The sequence below is a fragment of the Gorilla gorilla genome, chromosome 16 (assembly GCF_029281585.2).
Source record: "Gorilla gorilla gorilla isolate KB3781 chromosome 16, NHGRI_mGorGor1-v2.1_pri, whole genome shotgun sequence".
In the NCBI taxonomy this organism is placed as follows: Eukaryota; Metazoa; Chordata; class Mammalia; order Primates; family Hominidae; genus Gorilla; species Gorilla gorilla.
Window position 1 is genome coordinate 24,034,560 of NC_073240.2, and position 25,145 is coordinate 24,059,704.

The 25,145-nt window shown below is 44.3% G+C and overlaps 1 protein-coding gene across 8 annotated transcripts in view; it reads right to left on the bottom strand.

Annotated features, from left to right (window-relative positions):
* The window catches only part of TUBGCP5 (tubulin gamma complex component 5), a 57,038-nt gene extending 41,782 nt beyond the window's left edge, over positions 1-15,256 (bottom strand). For 3 of the 8 annotated variants that reach the window (XR_010131133.1, XM_055363308.2, XM_055363310.2), the window contains exons 1-9: positions 14,730-15,256; positions 12,447-12,500; positions 12,244-12,352; positions 8,063-8,159; positions 7,288-7,367; positions 6,231-6,366; positions 2,542-2,656; positions 1,467-1,556; positions 87-180 (exon numbers count right to left, since the gene is read on the bottom strand). Coding sequence is in view for 4 of the 8 variants with exons in the window: in XM_055363308.2 (XP_055219283.2) it covers positions 87-180; positions 1,467-1,556; positions 2,542-2,656; positions 6,231-6,366; positions 7,288-7,367; positions 8,063-8,159; positions 12,244-12,352; positions 12,447-12,500; positions 14,730-14,875 (921 nt within the window). In the remaining 4 variants the exon portion in view is untranslated. Of the gene's footprint in view, positions 1-86; positions 181-1,466; positions 1,557-2,541; positions 2,660-6,230; positions 6,367-7,287; positions 7,368-8,062; positions 8,160-12,243; positions 12,353-12,446; positions 12,501-14,729 lie in introns of all 8 variants that reach the window. The other 5 variants (XR_010131131.1, XR_010131132.1, XR_010131130.1 and 2 more) reach the window with 2 other exon arrangements.
* Positions 15,257-25,145: the final 9,889 nt, after the last annotated feature.

The window sequence follows — 25,145 nt, forward strand, 5'->3', positions numbered from 1 at the left end:
TTTTAATATTGTAAAATGTTCTAAAATTATATTACTAGTTAACATAAATCCTATTTCTTAAATTACCATAAATACAAATAACTTACATGTGTTAAATGAGTTACTATAATATTGTTTCTCACAGTTACCTTCCCATCTATCAACTGAAATATAAAGAGCTTTTTCACTCCTGAAAGTAACCTGAAATGAGATTAAAAAAAGACAAGTGTACTTTAAGTCTAGAAAAATATTCATGACAGTATGCCCAGGACATTTTTTTTTTTTTTTGACAGGGACTCACTTTGTCACCCACCCAGGCTGGAGTGCAGCAGCATGATCACAGCTCACTGGAGCCACAACCTCCTGGGTTCAAGTGATTCTGCAGCCTCAGCCTCTCCAGCAGCTGGGACTACAGGTGCATGTCACCATGCCTGGCTAATTTTTGCATTTTTTGTAGATATGGGGTTTCACCATGTTGCCCAGGCTGGTCTCGAACTCCTGAGCTCAAGTGATCCACCTGCCTTGGCCTCCCACAGCTCTGGGATTACAGGTGTGAACCACCATGCCCCACCTCAGGAAATTTTTATTAAATATTCAGAATTAGGGGCAAAAAGTCAGATAATAAGAAAATGGAAGACATCAATCTTTTCATCTGATTACCCTAAGACTCAAGATATTTCAACATCATCTTAGAGAAGTCCAAAACATGTTGTCAAAGCATCTCCCCCATATACTTGACGACCCAAAGAGATCTTCCTATTTCTAAGAATGCGAGCATGTCAATATCATACTTTATGGTGAGAGCACCAGGACTTGGAACTTCAGTAGTAACAGCACCATGTGCCGCATTAGATTCCTGGCTTCCAGGTACGGGCACAGGCCCTCATTGATATACTCCGCCTATTAAGAATAGTCAGTAGCTGCTGGCGCGGTGGCTCACGCCTGTAATCCCAGCACTTTGGGAGGCCAAGGTGGGCGGATCATGAGGTCAGGAGATCTAGACCATCCTGGCTAACATGGTGAAACCCCGTCTCTACTAAAAAAGTAAAAATTAGCCGGGCGTGGTGGTGGGTTCCTGTAGTCCCAGCTACTCGGGAGGCTGAAGCAGGAGAATGGCGTGAACCCAGGAGGTGAAGCTTGCAGTGAGCTGAGATAGAGCTACTGCACTCCAGCCTGGGCAACAGAGTGAGACTCCGTCTCAAAAAAAAAAAAAAAAAAAGTCAGTAGCAAATCTTGCTTTGAACTCAGGTGTTAAAGAAGAGATGGGCTAACCTAAGTAAATCATATGCTAAATTATTTAAAATGAAAATGAAGTAATTATATCAAACTCTCTCAATCTCCACAGTCAAATCTGGTCCGAACTTCACACCTAATGGACCTTTTCTAGTTTGCATGTGAAAATGCTTGAAAAGTTTCCTTTAATAAAAGTTTTTGCTTCTCAGTAATCAAGTCTCATAAAGACTATTAATTAAATGAATATTTCTTACCATAGGGTTTCCCGAATAACCTGAGTCTCAGTAACCAAAACCCTGTCATCTGGAACATACAATGGATCACTGCTGTACAAGTGTTGGTCCCTATGAGACAGCAAACATAAATGTCAATAGAAAGGTTTCTAAGTAAGTAAATAACTTATCTCAAAGAATATTTGCAATTTAGTGCTAACTTAAGTAGCAATCAACTAACAAGTATACATAATAAATGGCTTAAATGCCCCCTATATTTTCATGTCAATCAGAATACTCTGAGAAACACTTTCAGAACAATTACAATTGTTACATTTATTGTTGATTTAGGCAAATGTTTCCAACTATGTAATGTTGTCTTCTGGAAAACAAGATGTGTATTTTTGCAGTAAGTATACCAAAACAGAAATCAAATAATGCCCTAATATATACCAATCCATTTACATTGAAATTAACAACAAAAAATGGAAGCAGAGACTATAATTAAATAATACTATAACTTAATGATTTTCAATAACAAATAATTAAAAACTATTCAACTAAAATTTTCAACACCAGCCAGGTGTGCTGGCTCACGCCTGTAATTCCAGCACTTTGGGAGGCCGAGGCAGGTGGATCACTTGAGGACAGGAGTTCAAGACCAGCCTGGCCAACATGGTAAAACCCCATCTCCACTAAAAATATAAAAATTAGCTGGGCATGGTGGCATGCACCTATAATCCCAGCTACTTGGGAGGCTGAAGGATGACAATTGCTGGAACCCGGGAGGCAGATGTTACAGTGAGCCATGATTACGCCACTGCACTCCAGCCAGGGTGACAGAGCGAGACTTTGTCTCCCCCTGCAAAAAAAAGTAAAATAAAATAAAAAATAAAAAACTAGTTGAGTGAGGTCAAGACTGCAGTGAGCTGAGATCTCACCACTGCACTGCAGTCTGGGCAACGAGAGTGAGAATCTGTCTCCAAAAAAAAAAGAACTGTCAAAACAAAAACAAGTTTAAATTTCAGGGAAGAACTTAAGTCACAAATCAAAGCCAAACGTTTAAACATCAAAGTTTCTTCTATCATCACATTAAATGAAAACTTTAGCTTCTTACCAGACAGCAGCTAAATTAGAGTGCAAATGTAAACTATGAGGAAACTGGGAGGGCCTGGCTGTCCAGTACTGATGGACCACATGATGTTCCAGCCAGCTTCGGTCATCTGGCTCATCTGCTTGAAAGAAATGTAATCAGTTTGAGTTAACAACAACAAAACACTGGGTCACAATACCTGGACTTACAGCTCCATTCAAACGTATAGTTGAAAATGGCTTTTTAAAAATAACAGCTACCTGACATTTATGTATATATGATTATTTTAAACCACATATCTCTGCTGGGTTCTATGGCTCACACATATAATCCCAGCCCTTTGGGAAGCCAGGACGGGATGACCACTTGAATCCAGGAGTTCAAGACCAGGCTGGGCAACAAAGTATGACCCCCATCTCCACAAAAAATACAAAACAATTAGCCAGGGATGGTGGCATGTGCTTGTTCTCGGGAGGCTGACATGAGAGGGGACTGGTTGAGCCAAGAGGTTGAGGCTGCAGTGAGCTGAGATCATGCCACTACGCTCCAGCCTGGGTGACACAGTGAGACCCTATCTCAAAAAACAAAGTAAAATAAAATAAAACCACACATATAGAAACACATACTAAATTTAATTAAATGTAACTGACTAGAAAGTAAAAAAAAAAAAAAATTGCCACATACATAAAAAAGATATAAATGGTATATGTTAATTGTCCAATAACCATTAAGGAAACTGAAACGGTAACTGAAGACCTTCCCAACCACTCCCAAAGTCTCGGGACTGGTGCTAAATTTTGAAGGATTAGATAACCTCTATCTTATACAAGTTGTTTGAAAAAGCAGAAAAAGAGAAAGCCACCTAACATTTTATGAGGCTAATATAACAGTGATGCTTTAAACTAGACAAAGACAGGATACATGTAATTCATCAAAGAATAAAGATGAAAAATCCTACATTAAAAAAGAGCTAACCTGCTGGGCTCGGTGGCTCACACTTGCAATCCCAGCCTGGGCTGGTCTCAAACATAGTGAGACCTCATCTCTACAAAAAAGTAACAAAGTTAGCTGGGTGTGGTGGCATGCACTGCAAGTCCCAGCTTCTTAGGAGGCTGAGGTGGGAGGATACTTTAAGCCCAGGAGGTTGAGGCTGGAGTGAGCTGTGATCACGCTACTGCACTCCAGCCTGGGTGACAGAGCAGGACCCGGTCTTAAAAAAAAAAAAAAAATCCAAAATTGAATCCGATCTAAAAATGTACTAAAAAATAACATGATCAAGCAAGTTTAGGTGAAGAATTCAAGGATAATTCAACATCAGAAAATCTATCAATGCATTATTAGGATAAAAGAGAAAAGTTGTGAGATTATCTCATGGATAAATAGTAGCATTTAATAAAAATTCAACATTTATTCATGATTAAAGACTTCTAGAAAAAAAAAGTAATAGAAGGAAATTGTCTTAATTTGATAAAGGCCACATACCCTGAACTGATACCAAACAACCATCACACTTAACGGAGGAGTTTCAGGTATAACCCCCCTTAGGATGAGACCTAGTCATCCAGGAAGCCCACTCCCATGAGCTGTTGCTTCTGCTACGGACTAGAGGGTTGGGCTGCTGGGCCAGAAAAGAGATTTGATCATGTCACAGAGAAGATACAGGCATAAGAACTAGCAGGAAGAATAAAACCATCAATATTCACAGATGATACTAATCATCTATATAAGAAACCAAATGAGTCAACAAACTATTATGAGAATTCAGTAAAAATGCTGCATATAAGGACAACTTACAGAAAGCAGTATTATTTCTTCTACATCAGGAATAAACAAAAGAGGCAACATTCACAAAAATAAAAACTATAACATATGTAGAAATTAACAAATGAACACTCGAGATGTTTAAAAAAAATTTCCAAACTCTAGTAAAAGATAAAAAATTACGATAAATGTAGCTATTATTATGTTAAGGTAATCAAGCTTCCCCAAATTAGATCTATAAATTCTCTGCAATCCCAATAAAAACTCCAGCTGGATTATTATTTATTTATTTATTTATTTTGAGATAAAGTTTTGCTCTTGTTGCCCAGGCTGGAGTGCAATGGTGTGATCTTGGCTCTCTGCAACCTCTACCTGCTGGGTTCAAGCGATTCTCCTGCTTCAGCCTCCCAAGTAGCTGGGATTACAGGCACGCACCACTATGCCCAGCTAATTTTGTATTTTTAGTAGACGTGGGGTTTCACCATGTTGGTCAGGCTGGTCTTGAACTCCTGACCTCAAGTGATCCACCCAGTTCGGCCTCCCAAAGTGCTGGGATTACAGGCGTAAGCCACTGCACCTGGCCTTTTTTTTCTTTAAAGTTTACCATCCTGCTTCTGAAATGTCTATAGAAGAATAAAAGTTCACAAATAGCTAAGCCAATTTTGAAAAAGAGCAGTGATTCACATCTGTAATCCCCGCACTTTGGGAGGCAGAGGCGGGTGGATGAGTTGGGGTCAGGAATTTGAGACCAGCCTGGCCAACATGGTGAAACCCTGTCTCTACTAAAAATACAAAAATTAGCTGAGTGTGGTACACGCCTGTAACCCCAGCTACTTGGGAAGCTGAGGCAGGAGAACTGTTTGAACCTGGGAGATGGAGTTTGCAGTGAGGTGAGATCATGCTACTGTACCATAGCCTGGGCGACAGAGTGAGACTCCGTCTCAAAAAAAAGGGGTGGGGGGGGAAGAGCAAAGTGGGCTGGGCATGGTGGCTCACATCTGTAATCCCAGCACTTTGGGAGGCAGAGGCGGAGTAATTGCTTGAGTCTAGGAGTTTGAGACTAGCCTGGGCAACATGGTGAAATCCTGTGTCTACAAAAAATACAAAAATTAACTGGGTATGGTGGCACTCACCTGTAGTTCCAGCTACTCAGGAGGCTGAGGTGGGAGGATCGCTTGAGGCCAGGAGGCAGAGGTTGCAGTGAGCTAAGATTGTGCCACTGCACTCTAGCCTGGGAAACAGAGTGAGACCCTTGTCTCCAAAAAAAAAAGAAAAGGAGCCAAGTGATTTTCCTGCCTCAGCCTCCCAAGTAGCTGAAAGGAAACTTGCCATCTATGTATTAAGACATAATACTACAAAGCCACACAAATAAAAAAGTCTGTCTGTTTCTGGGTCACACTGACACCAAGTGCACAGATTAGAAAGTCCGGAATAAATGCAGCTGTCCCTCAGTATCCAATGGGGACTGGTTGCAGGAACGCTGCAGACACCAAAATCTGCAGGTGCTCAAGTCCCTGATATAAAATGGCATAGTATTTGCATATAACCTATGCATATCCTCCCTTATACTTTTTTATTTTAATTTTTTTTTGAGACAGGGTCTCGCTCTGTTGCCAGAGCTGGAGTGCAGTGGCACAATCTTAGCAAAATCAGTCCTTCTCCAATTAAAAAAAAAAAAAAAAAAAAAGGAAACATTCACAGCTGAGAAAGTTCTCAGAAGTATAGGAAAAAAATTACAAAATTACACTCTACATGTATGAATTCAACATTAATTCTATAGTACTACTACTTAAGCATCATAGAAAACATTACTAATGGTTTTAAAAATTGGTTTTATAAGGATGGTAGAGCTTAGCCAATACCTTGATTACATGGAACTGATCTCAAAGTTTGCCTTCCCTTCTAGGGAATTTGTCTATTAGAAAATGCCAGCACCTCATAACACATAATACCTTTCCAACTGATACAAGGATCCAGTTTTCTGTTTTGATCTTGTTCTTCTAACGGTGTCCTGTCTACCTGAATTCCAGAGTCCTCTCTGCTTAAGGGCTGTTGATCATTTTCCTCTTCACTTTCTTCAGACCAATTCTGATTTAAAAAAGAGATACACTTTAGCTTTACAGAGTATAACACTTAAAGCTATTTACATTAAAAGACTAAGAAAACTTTTGAAGAAAAGCAAAAACTTTGAAGCAACATGGAACAGAAAAACAAATTTTTTTTTCCTAAATCTCTTGGAAGTGCCTATTATATGAATGGAAATATGATTACTACTTTTTCTTTTTTTCTATAATGTTGAAATAATAAGGAATGGAATTATTTTTTGTGGCAAAAAGTCCCAAGATCACAGGTCCTTAAGGGATACTTGTACTCACCCCTTTTAACTTTTTTTTTTTTGAGACAGAGTCTCTTGCTTTGTCATCCAGGTTGGAGTGCAATAGCACGATCTCAGCTCATTGCAACCTCCACCTCCTGTGTTCAAGAGATTCTCGTGCCTGAGCCTCCTGAGTAGCTGGGATTACAGGCGTGTACCACCACACCCAGCTAATTTTTTGTATTCTTAGTTGACGGGGTTTCACTATGTTGCCCAGGCTGCTCTCGAACTCCTGGCCTCAAGTGATCCGCCTACCTCAGCCTCCCACAATGCTGGGATTACAGGTGTGAGCCACCAAGCCCAGACAACTTTTTTAGAATTTATTTTTTAAAAATAGACACAGGATCTCGCTATGTTGCCCAGGCTGGTCTCAAATTCCTAGGCTCAAGCAATCCTCCTGCCTCTCGAAAGTGCTGAGATTACAGATGTGAGCCACCATGCCCGGCCCCTTTTAACTTCTTACCACTAATGATTTGGTGCGAAATCCTAAACAGGCTTCCATAATAAATGACTCTAGCTTAGTGAAGAGTGTTCCTGTTTTAGCTAAGTTGACCTAGGGTGGAAAGACCGATGAAAATCATCTATATCACCTGGCGTGTATTTCAATTTTCAATAGCAAAACTACTACCACTTACTGGTGTGTCCATGTACGGACCAATGTCCATTTCTTCACCTTCCATCAAGTATTTTCCCCAGTCGAAATCATCTTTCTTTTCTAAAATGTAACAGAAGAACTTCATCGGCTTTATTATATCTATCTTTGAAAAAAAACCTCAAAACTAAGGAAAAAAGACTAACAAGACTCAAAATACTCAGGAAATAAAAATTTAAAAATATTGAAACATTTAATAAATTGATATTCTAAAACATTTTACATTTTAATTAACTCATTCTCAAAGGTGAGTGTTCTCTTTCTACAGCTGAAGGTAGTTTGTAAAGTTAGAACGAATACAGTCATCCCTCAATATCTGAGGGGAAGTGGTTCCAGGAGGTACACCACCCTCCGCAATGCTCAAGACTGACAGAAAATGGTGTAGTATGTGCACATAACCTAAATACATCCTGCTGTATACTTTAAATAATCTCTAGATTACTTATAATACCTAATACCATGTAAATGCTATGTAAATAGTTTTTTAAAAAATTGTATTATAGACTGTTGTATTATTATTTATTTATTTTGAATATTTTTGATCTGTAGTTGATTGAATCTGTGGGTCTGGAACCTGAGAATATAGAGGGCTGACAGCATTTTAAATAAAATTTTACAATTGTGATAGCATCTAAAGCAATAGAAATACTTTAATTTCACAGATTTTTAGAAGTTTCAATAAAACTCAGTGTTTAGTAACTAAGTAATCAAACAATTTCTCTTTTACTTCTCATATGTTAAAGCATCTAGTAACATACCCACTTCTTTATTTCTTGGTGTCTCCACATAACTGCTGTTTGAAGGAGAGTCTGACAGACACAGAAGAAGTGACAGTATGGAATAATGTGCATCTGTCTTTAAAACAAAAAAAAGAACATAAATCTCTGAGGTTGGGAAATGCTTTCTACACCAGATTGAGTAAAGATAACTCCATGACAGTTATGTCCCCAATTTTTTTCCTGGTTTGAGAAAACATGAGTTATACCTAAATAATCCTTAACCTTCAAACTTCTTCATAGCTCAAATGCATACACATAAGGAACATCAAAGCCATCTGAAATCTGAGTTCTATATATCTAACAAGTATAAGATCTGAGTGGATGACAGCTTTTTATTTCTAAAACGACGGAAATGTCTTTAGAGTATAACATTATGGTTAAAAATTATTCTCCTGTGGCAATATGTATCATGAAGCTTAAACATGCCTGATAGTTTAACTAAGATGTATCATATTTTATTTAACCAGTCCCCTATTAATGAAATTTAGATTTTTTCCCAATCTTTTGCTATCACAAACTTATGTTGTTTCATATTTTTTTTTCCCCCCCGAGATGGATTTTCGCTCTGTTGCCCAGGCTGGAGTGCAATAGTGCAATCTCAGCTCACCGCAACCTCCGCCTCCCCTGGTTCAAGTGATTCTCCTGTCTCAGCCTCCCGAGTAGCTGGGATTACAGGTACGCGCCACCACGCCCGGGTAACTTTTGTATTTTTAGTAGAGATGGGGTTTCACCATGTTGGCCAGGATGGTCTCGAACTCCTGACCTCGTGATCCGCCCACCTTGGCCTCCCAAAGTACTGGGATTACAGGCATGGGCCACCACACTTGGCTGTTGTTTCATAATTATAAGAGTTTATCTGTATAATAAATTCCTAAAAAGTGAAACGCTAAGTCAAAGAGTGTTTGCATTTGGAATTTTGAGAAATGTCAAAATATATTCCATACAGGTAATACAAATATACATACGCGTAGAATTACCTGTTTCCCACACCTTTTATTAATCAGATCAGTGAAAAACATTATCTCAGTGTTGCTTTAATTTGCATTTATCTTATCTTATGAAATGGTAGGCACTTTTCCATAAGCTTAAAATTACTGATTTTCCTTTATTGGGTATTACTCTCCTCTGTTCAAGTTTCTATTTGATTGCCAGTCTTTTCTTATTTATATGATTGATTTTTAAATTGGGATATTAGCTGTGGGGGAACGCATTAACTCAGCAAGCCTGAATTGCCAAAGCCTTCAGCATCCCCCAAAAGGGCTTATTTTCATGAATAAGCCTTGGCCAGCTTGTGGTAACTGAGCTCTTGAAATATCTGAACTGGCAAATGTGTTCTGTATGCTCAGATCTTGAACCATGTTGTACTAGTCTGTTTAGATAGTTTGCGCAAACAGTGTGACTGAAGGTGAACACCTGCTTTCCTTTGAAGGCTCTGGAACTTCAGTAATTGTGGTCAGTCACACAGGTCCTATGCCTGAGAGATAAGCCCCCAATAAAAGCCCCAGAGTCCTGGGCTCAGGTGTCCAGGTAGACAACACTGGCCACCTGACAGTATGTCAGAAGAGACAGAGCAAGCATCCAAACCAGACTCAAATATGGCAGGGATGTTGGAATTATCAGACCGGGAATTGAAAACAACTATGATTAATGTGCTAAGAGTGCTAATGAAAAATGTGGATAACAAGGAAGAACAGATCAGAAATATAAGTGGTGAGATGGAAACTCTAAGAAAGAATCGAAGTGTTCCAAATGAAAAATAAAGTGTCAGAAATGAAGGAATGCTTTTGATGGGCTCACCCAGTAGACTGGCATGAGCTTGAAAATATATCAACAGAGCAGGCCGGGGTGGCTCACGCCTGTAATCCCAGCACTTTTGGAACCAAGGTGGGCAGATCACTTGAGGTCAGGAGTTCGAGACTACCCTGGCCAACATGGCGAAACCTCGTCTCTACTAAAAATACAAAAATTAGCCGGGCGTGGTGGTGTACGCTTGTAATCCCAGTTACTTGGGAGGCTGAGGCTGCAGTGAGCTGAGATTGCACCATTGCATTCCAGCCTGGGCAACAGAGCAAGATTCCGTCTCAAAAAACAAAAAAACAAACAAAAAAAAAGACATTGAAAACAGGAAACAATAATAAAAACGGCAAAACCAAAAACTGATTCGCTGAAGAGATTAATAACATTAATAAATCTCTAGACATACTAACCACACAAAAAAAAGAGAGTATACATACATTACTAAAATCAGAAAATAAAGAGGGGTCATCACTACTGATCCCACAGACATTAAAAGGATAATAAAGAACCTCAGCATGGTGGCTCATGCCTGTAATCCCAGCACTTTGGGAGGCCAAGGCAGGTGGATTGCTTGAGGTCAAGAGTTCGGGACCAGCCTGGCCAACATGGTGAAACCCTGTCTCTACTAAAAATACAAAAAATTAGCTGGGCATGGTGGTGGTCACCTGTAATCCCAGCTACTCGGGAGGCTGAGGCAGGAGAATCACTTGAATCTGGGAAGTGGGGGTTGCAATGAGTCGAGACTGCACCACTGCACTCCAAGCCTGGGCGACAAAGTGACACTCAGTCTTAAAAAAAAAAAAAAAGAAAAAAAGTGTGAAGTTATTGCTACACCACACAGCAATCCCCAACCGTTTTGGCACCAGGGACTGGTTTTGTGGAAGACAATTTTTCCATGGACTGTTGGGTGGGGGTTGGTTTTAGGATGAAACTGTTCCACCTCAGATCATTAGGCATTAGATTGTCATAAGGAGCATGCAACCTAGATCCCTCAAATGTGCAGTTCACAATGGGGTTTGCTCTCCTATGAGAATCTAATGCCACCGCTGATCTGACAGGAGGTGGAGCTCAGGCAGTCATCCTCACTCACCCCACTGCACCTCCTGCCATGCAGCCCGGTTCCTAGCAGGCACATATTGGTACTCGTCCACCATGTGGGGGTTGGGGACCTCTGCCATAACAAACACATCCAAGATGCCACATAGCAAGAAAAAAGGATAACCAATCCCACCTTGTGTAAGTGGGTGGGGGCTGTGGACAGAGAGGGGATAGTGAAGCAGACGAGACTGCACAGCCTTACTGATTCCCTCAACAAACATGCACTGTCCACTGGGCTCTAGGTGTCCAGGAACAAATCAGACACAGAGCCCTATGCCTGTAAAATGTGCATTTTAAAGGGGGAGACAAGAAAGGAACTATAAAGAATTGAAATACATAGCATGTGTGGAGACAGTGCCTGAGTTTAATATTAAAACGTGAGTTTCCTCAGGCAGGAGAAAGGGAAAGAACTATGTAGGCACAAGATGTGTCACAGCAAAGCTAGGGAATGTGGTCCCACTGTGTTCAGGGAACCCACAGCTGTTTCCATACGCTTGCCATCCTTGGTTTGACCTCTAGGGGGCTACAGACTCAGCAGCTAAGGTCAGCCATGTGGGCTCTGCTTGCTTATGTGACCCACCCCCAATAAAAATGCTGGTCACCAAGGCTCAGCCGAGTGGCCCTGGGGGGAGTGGAGGGTAATACTTTGCACATGTTGTCATATACTGTTACTGAGAGAATTAACTGCATCCCCAGGTGACTCCACTGGGAAGGAACATTTGGACATGCGTGCCTAGCTTCTCCCAGACTTTGCTCTAAGCACCTTTTCCCTTTAGTGATTTTAATCTGTATCCTTTCACTGTAATAAACTATTAACAGTGAGGATAACAGCTTTTTTTTTTTTTTAAGTTCTGTGAATCCTTTGAGCAAATCATTATGCCAAAAGGTGGTCTTGGGGAATTCCCCAAACAATATGAAAGTATACCAGGCATCTAGTAAGCATCTACAGACAGTCACTGCCAAGTGCTGAGAAACCATTTGAAAGTTTTGAGATACCCAAACAATGCTACTATTTGTATCAATCTCTGATCTCTCTTTCCTTAGTAGGACTGAGGTGAAAAAATGATTAAAAAGAAGCTCTTTCTTTCATCACAAACTGAGGCATATCTGGTTTGATGGCAATATTTAAGTAAATTTCCAAGAGATCCCGTTAGCCAGTAGATAATACTAAAATAGAATGTTTAAACAGTAACTGAAACAAATTGACGATAATCAGATAGGAAACAGTAAAATACACAATGGAGATCTCATAATTGAAGGCATACCTTTATTTCCTTTATACTGGGAAGTGGTGCATTTAGAAATTCCTCCGTTAATCTCTTCCAACTAGCAGCTTTGCTAAGATCAGAATGAATGACAAATTTTTCATAAATTCTAAAATAGAAAAAAATGATTATAAAGCTATCTTAAAAAGATCTATAAGAAAATACATATATTTCTGGATGTGTATATATACACACTGACTTACCCTTCGATTGTTTTTTCTATTTTGTGGCTGTTGACATCCAAGAAACGATGAAATCTATTAAAGACAAAATGCAATTCTTACGCCAACTCTGTCACACAGGTAAGTGAACTCATCTCATGGCCCTCCACATCCCCCATATGCTCTGTACTCAGCTACACATTTCCAGAATGGAGTGTACCTTGTCCTCCGTTACCTCCACCATCAGGCAGGCAAATAATCACCGTGTCCGAGACTGTGCAAGCATCCTTTCTCCAGCACACAGGTGCTTCCTGACCCTCCCAATCTTGTCCTCTGGCTCCTCTGTCTTCCCATAAGCCCCTGTATCTAAGTCCAGCTGAACACATTCTACATCAGGTGGTCCCAACCTTTTTATGCCATAGTGAGGCCCGGTGAAGCCTAAGGACCCCTTCTCTGAATAACATTTTTAAAGCCAAAAAATAAATACAAAGGAATCCCAGTATACTGAGATACAGTTGTCAAATATTTAAAGAACTTTAAGATATGGCAAGAAATGTTATTTATGAAAGTATTAAATAACAAGATTTAGCAGTAGGTCCAATTAACTACCATTAAAGTAACAGTAAACAACATTTACAAATATCTACAACTCTGATGTGAAAACAGTATGCGATTTCTACCGGTGATAAAGTCATAGGTAGGCTAATACTGCTATGGTTTGCTGCCTTCATTCATAATAGAAGGAGATGCTACTTTTCAGTTAGAGAAAAGTGAGCTTGCTCACTGCAAGCTCCGCCTCCTGGGTTCACGCCATTCTCCTGCCTCAGCCTCCCGAGTAGCTGGGACTACAGGCGCCCGCCACTACGCCCGGCTAATTTTTTGTACTTTTAGTAGAGACCGGGTTTCACCGTGTTAGCCAGGATAGTCTCGATCTCCTGACCTCGTGATCCACCCACCTCGGCCTCTTAAAGTGCTGGGAGTACAGGCGTGAGCCACCGCGCCCAGTCCACAATTTTCAAGAATGTAAACATGAACTATTCATTTTTCTGATGGTTTAAAGCATCATAAAATTACAGCACAGCCTATGCAACTAATGTATATGTACACAGCATAGCCTATGCAAAAAATGTTTTCCATTTTTTAGTATCAAAGCGAGCAATCTGTACTTAAATAAAATTACACTACTGAAAAACACGATTCTAGGCCAGTAAATGGGTGAATGGAACACCACTTTACCTATTATAATTTAGTTCCTGAAATCTGTGAATGAAAATAGTAACCTCCAACGTCTCTCCCAGCTCTAAAATGATGACATTCTGCCTACTGTCATTTAGAAATATTAGTAGAAAAATAACTTGGATTTCAGCATTTAAGTTTCTGTATTGTATAACCTATTTCACACATTGTTTGTTTTTATAAGTTACATTTAAGAATTCAGTTTATTACTTCAGAAACTTGGCATGGTTTAAAAGAATCTGAAAACCCCGTATTCCTATTATAAGCCAACTAGACACTCTATGGCTATGATCATTAAGGTAACTAAGATTACGGATTTTGAAAAACTGTTCATTATTCAAGAAGATTTTTACTGAAATTAAACAGGTAGAATATTAACATTAACATTCTTTTAGTAATAATTTCATTATGGGTAATGACTCTAAAAGTATTAATTTACATTTCCCATAAAGAAAAATAGGAGATCTCACTTTACGTAAATATCTAAATTCTGTAAGTCTTTAAAAATTAGTTACAAGAGAAACTGCATTAGAAATTGTATTAGGTTACTTAGCGTGCTACGTGCCAGGAGCTGTGCAGAGATGCAGCATTCTAGCTGGAGTGGAAGTGGAGGAGACAGTAATCAGTGTCATGACACGCGTTTTGGAAAAAGGAGAGCAGGGTGAGAGAGATCTTACACTGGGCTGACCAGGGAGCAGGAGTCAGTGAGAATACAATCTCTTTAATTAAAAAAAAAAATTATAAAGATGGAGTTGCTACGTTGCCCAAGCTGGCCTGGAGTCCCGCCTGGGCCTCCCAGAGCGTTAGGGTTGCAGGCGCGCGCGCCGGCCGGCAAGAAACCCAGTTCACGCTTTCCCCGTGACGATCAGGACGCATCCCGGGTAACACGCCGTGGGGTGCGCAGGGCACCGCGCCGAGACCGCTGGCCGGCGGGGAGCAGGCGGCGGCAGGGCCTGCGAAGGCTCCCTGAGGCCGCGCCCGCCTCCGCCCCATTCCCTGCCCCAGCGCGCCCCGACCCCGGGCTGCGCGGGACCCACGCGCGGGCTCCGGGCTGTGGCCGGGAACCCGCCCGCGCGCCGTGCCCCACACCTGAAGTTGGACCAGGCGAAGTTTAGGGCGAGCTGGAAGTTGGGGTCTGCCTCGTCCTGGAGGCCGGCGACACCCCGGACGAGCTCCCGCACGTCGCGCTCCTGCTGCGCGTCCACCCGACTCCACGGTGGCCCGTGCCGCGCCATGTTCCGCGCTCCTGCAGCGCGCGTCTAACGAATTGGTGCCTGTCGCGCGAGAGTTCGGGCACCTGCCGCAGTCACCTCCGGAGCTGGCGGCTTTCTCGCGAGAGTTCGCGCTCCCGTGCCGTGCGACTTCCAAGCCGACCGCTTTTCTCGCGACAGTTCGAGCTCCCGCTGTGGAGGGTACTGCCTGGCGCTGTCCCGTGGTGGGGACTGGAGTGCGCATTTTCTGGTTGCCCGACGGTACGTTTTCTACTGTACTCAGAGTTAGCTGGTGTCACCGTGAATCAAATACATAAGGGTCTCTGGCCGGCCTCGGTGACAATCAATGATTTTGAGAGCAGCCCGTTAGGTGCCCGGTCAGCAAATGCATTGGGACCCGCCTTTCCAGGAACCCTGAACTGCTTAGCTGCTGAACCCTCCCTGCCCTGCAGCTTCTCCCTCCAGTGATGGTCCCTGCGGATCTCCGTGCCCCATCCACACAACACAATCACGCTACACACATCCATGCTACACAACCAGCATCAGCGAAGCAGCTGTCCCGACCCGCTAGCAGTCCCTGCTGGCTCTTGCCTCGCCTGTTCCTCAGGGGCGGCTTGGGGGACTTCATAACCCCACCTGGCCAGAGGTGCTGGGGGGGGAACTTCATAAATGTCACCTGGCCAGAGGTGCTGGGGGAGATTTAATAACGCCACCTGGCCAGAGGTGCTGGGGGGACTTCATAACCACACCTGGCCAGAGGTGCCGGGAGGACTTCATAACCACACCTGGCCAGAGGTGGTGGGGGAACATCATAACCTCACCTGGCCAGAGGTGTTGGGGGGTATCATAATCCCACCTGGCCAGAGGTGCTGTGGGGCCATCATAACCCCACCTGGCCGGAGGTGCTGGGGGGCGGGGGGAACTCCATAACCCCACCTGGTCAGAGGTGCTGGGGGTGACTTCATAAATGTCACCTGGCCAGAGGTGCTGGGGGGGATTTCATAACCCCACCTGGCCAGAGGTGCTGGGGGGACATCATAACCTCACCTGGCCAGAGGTGCTAGGGGGATATCTTAATCCCACCTGGCCAGAGATGCTGGGGGGCCATCATAACCCCACCTGGCCGGAGGTGCTGGGGGCGGGGGGAACTTCATAACCCCACCTGGCCAGAGGTGTTGGGGGCGACTTCATAAATGTCACCTGGCCAGAGGTGCTGGGGGGGATTTCATAACCCCACCTGGCCAGAGGTGCTGGGGGGGACTTCATAACCTCACCTGGCCAGAGGTGCTGGGCGTTTATCATAATCCCACCTGGCCAGAGGTGCTGTGGGGCCATCATAACCCCACCTGGCCGGAGGTGCTGGGGGGCGGGGGGAACTTCATAACCCCACCTGGCCAGAGGTGCTGGGGGTGACTTCATAAATGTCACCTGGCCAGAGGTGCTGGGGGGGATTTCATAACCCCACCTGGCCAGAGGTGCCGGGAGGACTTCATAACGACACCTGGCCAGAGGTACTGGGGGGACATCATAACCTCACCTGGCCAGAGGTGCTGGGGGGGGTATTATAACCCCACCTGGCCAGAGGTGCTGTGGGGGGGACTTCATAACCACACCTGGCCAGAGGTGCTGGGGGGACGTCATAACCCCACCTGGCCAGAGGTGCTGTGGGGCCATCATAACCCCACCTGGCCAGGGGTGCTGGGGGTGACTTCATAAATGTCACCTGGCCAGAGTTGCTGGGGGGGATTTCATAACCACACCTGGCCAGAGATGCTGGGGGGACTTCATAACCACACCTGGCCAGAGGTGCCGGGAGGACTTCATAACCACACCTGGCCAGAGGTGCTGTGGGGCCATCATAACCCCACCAGGCCAGAGGTGCTGGGGGGCGGGGGAACTGCATAACTCCACCTGGCCAGAGGTGCTGGGGGTGACTTCATAAATGTCACCTGGCCAGAGGTGCTGGGGGGGATTTCATAACCCCATCTGGCCAGAGGTGCAGGGGGGACATCATAACCTCACCTGGCCAGAGGTGCTAGGGGGTATCATAATCCCACCTGGCCAGATATGCTGGGGGGACATCATAACCCCACCTGGCCAGAGGTGCTGTGGGGCCATCATAACCCCACCTGGCCGGAGGTGCTGGGGGCGGGGGGAACTTCATAACCCCACCTGGCCAGAGGTGCTGGGGGCGACTTCATAAATGTCACCTGGCCAGAGGTGCAGGGGGGGATTTCATAACCCCACCTGGCCAGAGGTGCTGGGGGGGACTTCATAACCTCACCTGGCCAGAGGTGCTGGGCGTTTATCATAATCCCACCTGGCCAGAGGTGCTGTGGGGCCATCATAACCCCACCTGGCCGGAGGTGCTGGGGGGCGGGGGGAACTTCATAACCCCACCTGGCCAGAGGTGCTGGGGGTGACTTCATAAATGTCACCTGGCCAGAGGTGCTGGGGGGGATTTCATAACCCCACCTGGCCAGAGGTGCTGGGGGGACTTCATAACCCCACCTGGCCAGAGGTGCCGGGAGGACTTCATAACGACACCTGGCCAGAGGTACTGGGGGGACATCATAACCTCACCTGGCCAGAGGTGCTGGGGGGGGTATTATAACCCCACCTGGCCAGAGGTGCTGTGGGGGGGACTTCATAACCACACCTGGCCAGAGGTGCTTGGGGACTTCATAACCCCACCTGGCCAAAGGTGCCAGGGGGACTTCATAACCACATCTGGCCAGAGGTGCCGGGGGGACATCATATCCCCACCTGGCCAGAGGTGCTGTGGGGCCATCATGACCCCACCTGGCCAGAGGTTCTGGGGGGTGGGGGGAACTTCATAACGCCACCTGGCCAGAGGTGCTGGGGGTGACTTCATAAATGTCACCTGGCCAGAGGTGCTAGGGGGTATCATAATCCCACCTGGCCAGAGGTGCTGTGGGGCCATCATAACCCCACCTGGCCCGAAGTGCTGGGGGGCGGGGGGAACTTCTTAACCCCACCTGGCCAGAGGTGCTGGGGGTGACTTCATAAATGTCACCTGGCCAGAGGTGCTGGGGGGGATTTCATAACCCCACCTGGCCAGAGGTGCTGGGGGGGATTTCATAACCCCACCTGGCCAGAGGTGCTGGGGGGACTTCATAACCCCACCTGGCCAGAGGCGCTAGGAGGACTACATAACCACACCTGGCCAGAAGTGCTGGGGGGACATCATAACCTCACCTGGCCAGAGGTGCTGGGGGTGGGTATTATAACCCCACCTGGCCAGAGGTGCTGGGGGGGGGGACTTCATAACCACACCTGGCCAGAGGTGCTGGGGGGACGTCATAACCCCACCTGGCCAGAGGTGCTGTGGGGCCATCATAACCCCACCTGGCCAGGGGTGCTGGGGGTGACTTCATAAATGTCACCTGGCCAGAGTTGCTGGGGGGGATTTCATAACCACACCTGGCCAGAGATGCTGGGGGGACTTCATAACCACACCTGGCCAGAGGTGCCGGGAGGACTTCATAACCACACCTGGCCAGAGGTGCTGTGGGGCCATCATAACCCCACCAGGCCAGAGGTGCTGGGGGGCGGGGGAACTGCATAACTCCACCTGGCCAGAGGTGCTGGGGGTGACTTCATAAATGTCACCTGGCCAGAGGTGCTGGGGGGGATTTCATAACCCCATCTGGCCAGAGGTGCAGGGGGGACATCATAACCTCACCTGGCCAGAGGTGCTAGGGGGTATCATAATCCCACCTGGCCAGATATGCTGGGGGGACATCATAACCCCACCTGGCCAGAGGTGCTGTGGGGCCATCATAACCCCACCTGGCCGGAGGTGCTGGGGGGTGGGGAGAACTTCTTAACTCCACCTGGCCAGAGGTGCTGGGGGTGACTTCATAAATGTCACCTGGCCAGAGGTGCAGGGGGGGATTTCATAACCCCACCTGGCCAGAGGTGCTGGGGGGACTTCACAACCCCACCTGGCCAGAGGTGCCAGGAGGACTTCATAACCGCACCTGGCCAGAGGTGCTGGGGAGATATCATAACCTCACCTGGCCAGAGGTGCTGGGGGTGGGTATTATAACCCCACCTGGCCAGAGGTGCTGGCAGGGGGGACTTCATAACCACACCTGGCCAGAGGTGCCGGGGGGACTTCATAACCACACCTGGCCAGAGGTGCCGGGGGGACTTCATAGCCGCACCTGGCCAGAGGTGCCGGGGGGACTTCATAGCCGCACCTGGCCAGAGGTGCCGGGGGGACTTCATAGCCGCACCTGGCCAGAGGTGCCGGGGGGACTTCATAGCCGCACCTGGCCAGAGGTGTCGGGGGGACTTCAAAACCGCACCTGGCCAGAGGTGCCGGGGGGACTTCATAACCCCACCTGGCCAGAGGTGCCCGGGGGACTTCAAAACCGCACCTGGCCAGAGGTGCCGGGGGGACTTCATAACCCCACCTGGCCAGAGGTGCCGGGGGGACTTCATAACCGCACCTAGCCAGAGGTGCCGGGGGGACATCATAACCCCACCTGGCCAGAGGTGCTGGGGGACATCGTATCCCCACCTGGCCAGAGATGCTGGGGGACATCATAACCACACCTGGCCAGAGGTGCTGGGGGACATCATAACCACAGCTGGCCAGAGGTGCTGGGGGACTTCATAACCACACCTGGCCAGAGGTGCTTGGGGACATCATTACCACACCTGGCCAGAGGTGCTGGGGGGACATCATAACCCCACCTGGCCAGAGGTGCTGGGGGGACATCATAACCCCACCTGGCCAGAGGTGCTGGGGGGACATCATAACCCCACCTGGCCAGAGGTGCTGGGGGCCATCATAACCCCACCTGGCCAGAGGTGCTGGAGGACTTCATAACCACACCTGGCCATAGGTGCTGGAGGACTTCATAACCACACCTGGCCATAGGTGCTGGGGGACTTCACAACCACACCTGGTGTGTACCAGCACGCCAGCCTAATTTTTGAATTTTTAGTAGAGACGGGGTTTTGCCATGTTGGCCAGGCTGGTCTCATCCCCTTACCTCAAGTGATCCGTCCACCTCAGCCTCCCAAAATGCTGGGATTACAGGCATGAGCCACCGCACCCGGCCCTATCCTGGAACTTTACTGAATTCATTTATGAATTCTAACAGTTTTTTGGAAGAATCTTTAGGTTTGTTTAAATATAAGGTCACATCATCTACAAACAATGACAATTTGTCTTTCCATTATTCATGCTGTTTGTTTCTTTCTGTTGTCTAATTGCTCTGGTTAAAACTTTGAGTACTGTGTTGAATAAGTGGTGAAAATGAGTATCCTTGTTTTGTTCCAGATCAGAGAAAAGGCTTTCGGTTTTTTTTCCCATTTAGTATAATACTAGCTGTGAGTTTATTTTATATGACATTTATTATGTTCTTCCTATACACAGTTTGTTCAGGGTTTTTCTCATGACAGGATGTTGAATTTTATTGAATTTTTAAAAGCATCTATTGAAATAATTTATGGTTTTTGTCCTGCATTCTTTTGATGCATTGTGCCACGTCTATTGATTTGCATATGCTGAACCATCTTTGCATCCCGGGGATGCATCCCACTTGATCAAAATGAATGATCTTTTTAATGTGTTCTTGAATTTGGGATGCTAGTATTTCATTGAGGATTTTTGTATCTACATTCATCAGAAATATTGGCCTGTAGTTTTCTTTTTTGTTTGTTTGTCTGGTTTTTGTATCAGGATAATGCTGGACTTGTAGAATGAGTTTAGGAGTATTTGCTTCTTTTATATTTTTTGGGGTAGTTTGAGTAGAATTGGTATTAGTTGTTCTTTAGATATTTGGCAAATTCAGCAGTGAAGCCATGAGGTACTTAGCTTTTCTTTGATGGGAGACTTTTCAGCACTGCTCCTATCTCACTGTATGTTATTGGTGTATTCATGCTTTCCATTTCTTCATGTTTAAATCCTGGTGGGTTGTATGTGTCTAGGAATTTATCAATTTCCTCTGCCTTTTCCAATTTTTTAGCATGTATAATAGTTGCTCACAGTAGTCTCTAAAGATATTTTGAATTTCAGTGATATCAGTTGTAATGTCGTCTCTTTGTCTGATTTAATTTATTTGAGTCTTCTCTTTTTTCTTAGTCTGTCAAAAGAGTTTGTCAATTTTGTTTATCTTTCCAAAAACTGACTTTTTGTTTTGTGATCTTTTGTATTTTTTGTTTCAATTTGATTTCTGCTCTGATCTTTATTATTTATTTTCTTCTCTTAATTTTAGGTTTGATTTGCTATTGCTTTTCTAATTCTTTAAGGTGGTGCATCATTAGGTTGTCTGAAGTCTTTTTACTCTCTCTCTCTTTTTTTTTTTTTTTTTTGAGACAGGGTCTGGCTCCGTCACTCAGGCTGGAGTGTAGTGGCGTGATCTCGGCTCACTGCAACCTCTGCCTCCCAAGCTCATACCATCCTCCCACCTCAGCCTCCTGTGTAGTTGGGACTACAGGCATGTGCCACCACACTCAGCTTTTTTTTTTTTTTTTTTTTTGGTATTTTTGGTAGAAACGGGGTTTCATCATGTTGCTCAGGCTTGTCTCAAACTCCTGAGCTCAAGCAATCCACCTGCTTTGGCTTCCCAAAGTGCTGGGATTACAGGCATGAGCCACTGTGCCTAGCCTTTACTCTTCCAACATAGGCATTTATTAGTAGAAGCTTCCCTCTTAGTACTGCTTTTGATATATTTCATAGGTTTTGGTACGTTGTATTTCAATTTTTTTAAGTTTCAAGAAACTTTAAAATTTCTGTCTTGGTTGCTTCATTGAGCAATGGTATTCAGGAGCATGTTATTTAATTTCTATGTATTTGAATAGTTTCCCAAGTTCCTCTTGTTGTTGATTTCTAGTTTATTCTATTGTGGTCACAGAAGACAACTGATATAATTTTGATTTTTTCAAATTTTCTGAGACTTTTTTTGTGGCCTAAGGTATGGTCTGTTCTGGAGAATGTTCCATGTGCTAATAAGAATGTGTATTCTGCAGCTGTTAGATGAAATGTTCTGTAAATATCTGTTAGATCCATTTGGTCTCTAGCGCAGATTAAGTCAGATGTTTCTATGTTGATTTTCTGCCTGGAAGTTCTGTCCAGTGCTGAAAGTAGGTTGTTGAAGTCTCCAGCTATTATGGTACCGAGGACTATCTCTCTCTTTAGCTGTAATAATATTTGCTTTATACATCTGGCTGCTCCAGTGTTGGGCCCATATATGTTTACCATTGTTATATCCTCTTGCTGAGTTAACCACTTCATCCTCATGTAATAACCGTTTTTGTCTTTTTTTTTACTGTTTTGTCTTGAAACGTCTTATATCAGAAACTTTATCTGATATAAATACAGTGACTCTTGCTTTTTTGTTTCCATTTCCATGGAATATCTATTTTCATCCCTTCCTTTTCAGTCTGTGTGTATCTTTATGGGTGAAGTGAGTTTCTTTCCTTTTTTTTTTTTTTTTTTTGATAGAATTTCTTTCTCATTGCCCAGGCTGGAGTGTAATGACACGGTCCTGGCTCACTACAACCTCCGCTTCCTGGGTTCAAGCAGTTCTCCTGCCTCAGTCTCCCAAGTAGCTGGGATTACAGGCACCTGCCACCACTCGTGGCTAATTTTTTTGTATTTTTAGTAGAGACGCGGTTTCACCATGTTGGCCAGGGTGGTCTTGAACTCCTGAACTCAAGTGATCTGCCTGCCTCAGCCTCCCAAAAGTGCTGGGATTACAGGCGTGAGCCATTGTGCCCAGCCGAAATGAGTTTCTTATAGGCAACATATAGTGAGTCTTGTTTTTAAAATACATTCAGCCCCTCTATGTCTTTTTATTGGAGAATATAGCCTATTTATATTCAATGTTATTATTGATAGGTTATTAATGCCATTTTGTCACTTGTTTTCTGGTTGTTTTATTAGTCCTTCCTTTCTCCTGGTCTTCCTTTTTGTAGAAGTGATATTCTCTGGTAGCATATTTTGATTTCTTGCTTTTTAATTTTTGTGTATCTATTATAGGTTTTTCCTTGGTGATTACCATGAGGTTTGCAAAAAACATCATCAGTTCTTTTAAACTGATGACAACTCAACTCTGATCACATAGAAAAGAAAAAAGAAAGAAAAATTAACTTTGTCACTGCTGCTTGTTGACTTTTTCTCGTTTCTATTTTTATATTTATTGTATCTTCACAATTGTTTTACTTATGATTATTTTTGATGGGTTTGTCTTTTAGTCTTCACACTAATGATATCAGTGATTTTTTTTTTTTTTTTGAGACAGAGTCTTGCTCTGTCACCCAGGCTGGAATGCAGTGGTGCAATCTCGGCTCACTGCAAGCTCCGCCTCCCGGGTTCACGCCATTCTCCTCCCTCAGCCTCCCGAGTAGCTGGGACTACAGGTCCCCACCACCATGCCCGGATAATTTTTTGTATTTTTAGTAGAGACAGGGTTTCACCATGTTAGCCAGGATGGTCTCGATCTCCTGACCTTGTGATCCACTCGCTTCGGCCTCCCAAAGTGTTGGGATTACATGTGTGAGCCACTACGCCTGGCCAAGTGATTTTTTTTTTTTCTGAGACAGAGTCTGGCTTTGTCATCCAGGTTGGAGTACAGTGGTGTGATCTTGGTTCACTGCAACCTCCACCTCCAGGATTCAAGTGATCTTGTGCCTCAGGCACCTGAGTAGCTGGGATTACAGGCACGCACCACCATACCCAGCTAATTTTTGTATTTTTAGTAAAGATGGGGTTTTGCCATGTTGGCCAGCTGGTCTTGAACTCCTGAGTTCAAGTGATTCACCCACCTCAGCCTCCCAACGTGACATGAGTGATTTATACTCTCCAATTATGATATTAGAATATTAGGTATACTTACTTTCATCAGCAGGTTTTGTTCTTTCTGATGATTTCTTGTTGCATATTAGCATCCTTTACTTTCAGAGTGAAGTACCTTTAGCATTTCTTGTAAAATTGATCTAGCATTGATGAATTTCCTTAGCTTTTGTTTGTCTGGAAAAGCTTTTATTTCTCCTTGGTGTTTGAAGGATAACTTCGTTGGATACAGTATTTTATGTTAGAAGTTGTTCCACTCAGGACTTTGTATATGTCATTCCACCCTCTCCTGGCTTGTACGGTTTCCACTGAGCAGTCTACAACCAGATACATTGGAGCTTCTTTATATGTTATTTGCTTCTTTCTGTTACTGTTTTTAGGATCCTTTTTTTGTCCTTGACCTTTGAGAGTTTGATTATTATAGGCCTTGAGGGAGTCTTATTTAGCTTGAATCTTTTTGGTGTGTGCTTTTTTTTTTAACCTTCTTCTATGTGGATATTACTATCTTTTTCTAGGTTTGAAAAGTTACATGTTATTTGCCTGAATAAACCTTCTACCCAAATCTCTTTCTCCATCCTCTTTAAGGTTAATAACTCTTATATTTGTCCTTTTAAGGCTGTTTTCTAGATAGCCTTAAAAGGGCAAATATAAGAGTAGGCATACTTTATTCTTTTATTTTCTGCTCTGTGTATTTTCAAATAGCCTATCTTTGAGCTCAATAATTTATTCCTTTGCTTGATCAATTCTGGAGGCATTCTGATGCATTTTTCAGTTTGCTAATTGAATTTTTAGTCTCTGGGATCATACCACTGCACTCCGGCCTGGGTGACAGAGTGGGACTCTGTCTCAAAGAAAACAACAACAACAACAAAAAAACAACAAACAAAAAAACTTGTCTCTGGAATTTGTTTGATTTTTTAAAAATTATTTTCATTTCTCTTTTTTTTATAGAATTCTAAGTTTCTTCTTTGTGTTATCTTGAAATTCATTGAGCTTCCTCAAGACAGTTATTTGAATTCCTCATCAAATTATCTTGGGGCAGACATCTTTCTGGCCAGAGGGGGGTTATCTCGAGGCTGGCATCTTCCTGGCGGAGGGGGGTTATCTTGGGGCTAGCATGTCTCTGGTCGGGGAGGAGTTTGGAATGTTTCTGGTTGGAGATGTTATTTGTGGTTTATGGTCGTGCTGACCTTAGCCATTAGGCTGATTCCCTTTGGATTGAGGCAGTTTTTTACCAAGGTAAAAATCAGAATACAAATTAGAATCAGGAGCTTGTCCAAGATAGCAACGCTCCTGCTCTGTCAGTACCCACTTGGAAGGCACAGTCTTCTTTACTCTTCCCTCTCCTTCCCCCAAGATGAAGGAGTCTCTCCATGACAAACTGCCTGCAGTTGGGCAAGGGGTTATGCGAGCATTCCCATGGCTGCTGTAGCTGTTGTTATGCTAGGTCACACCACAAGT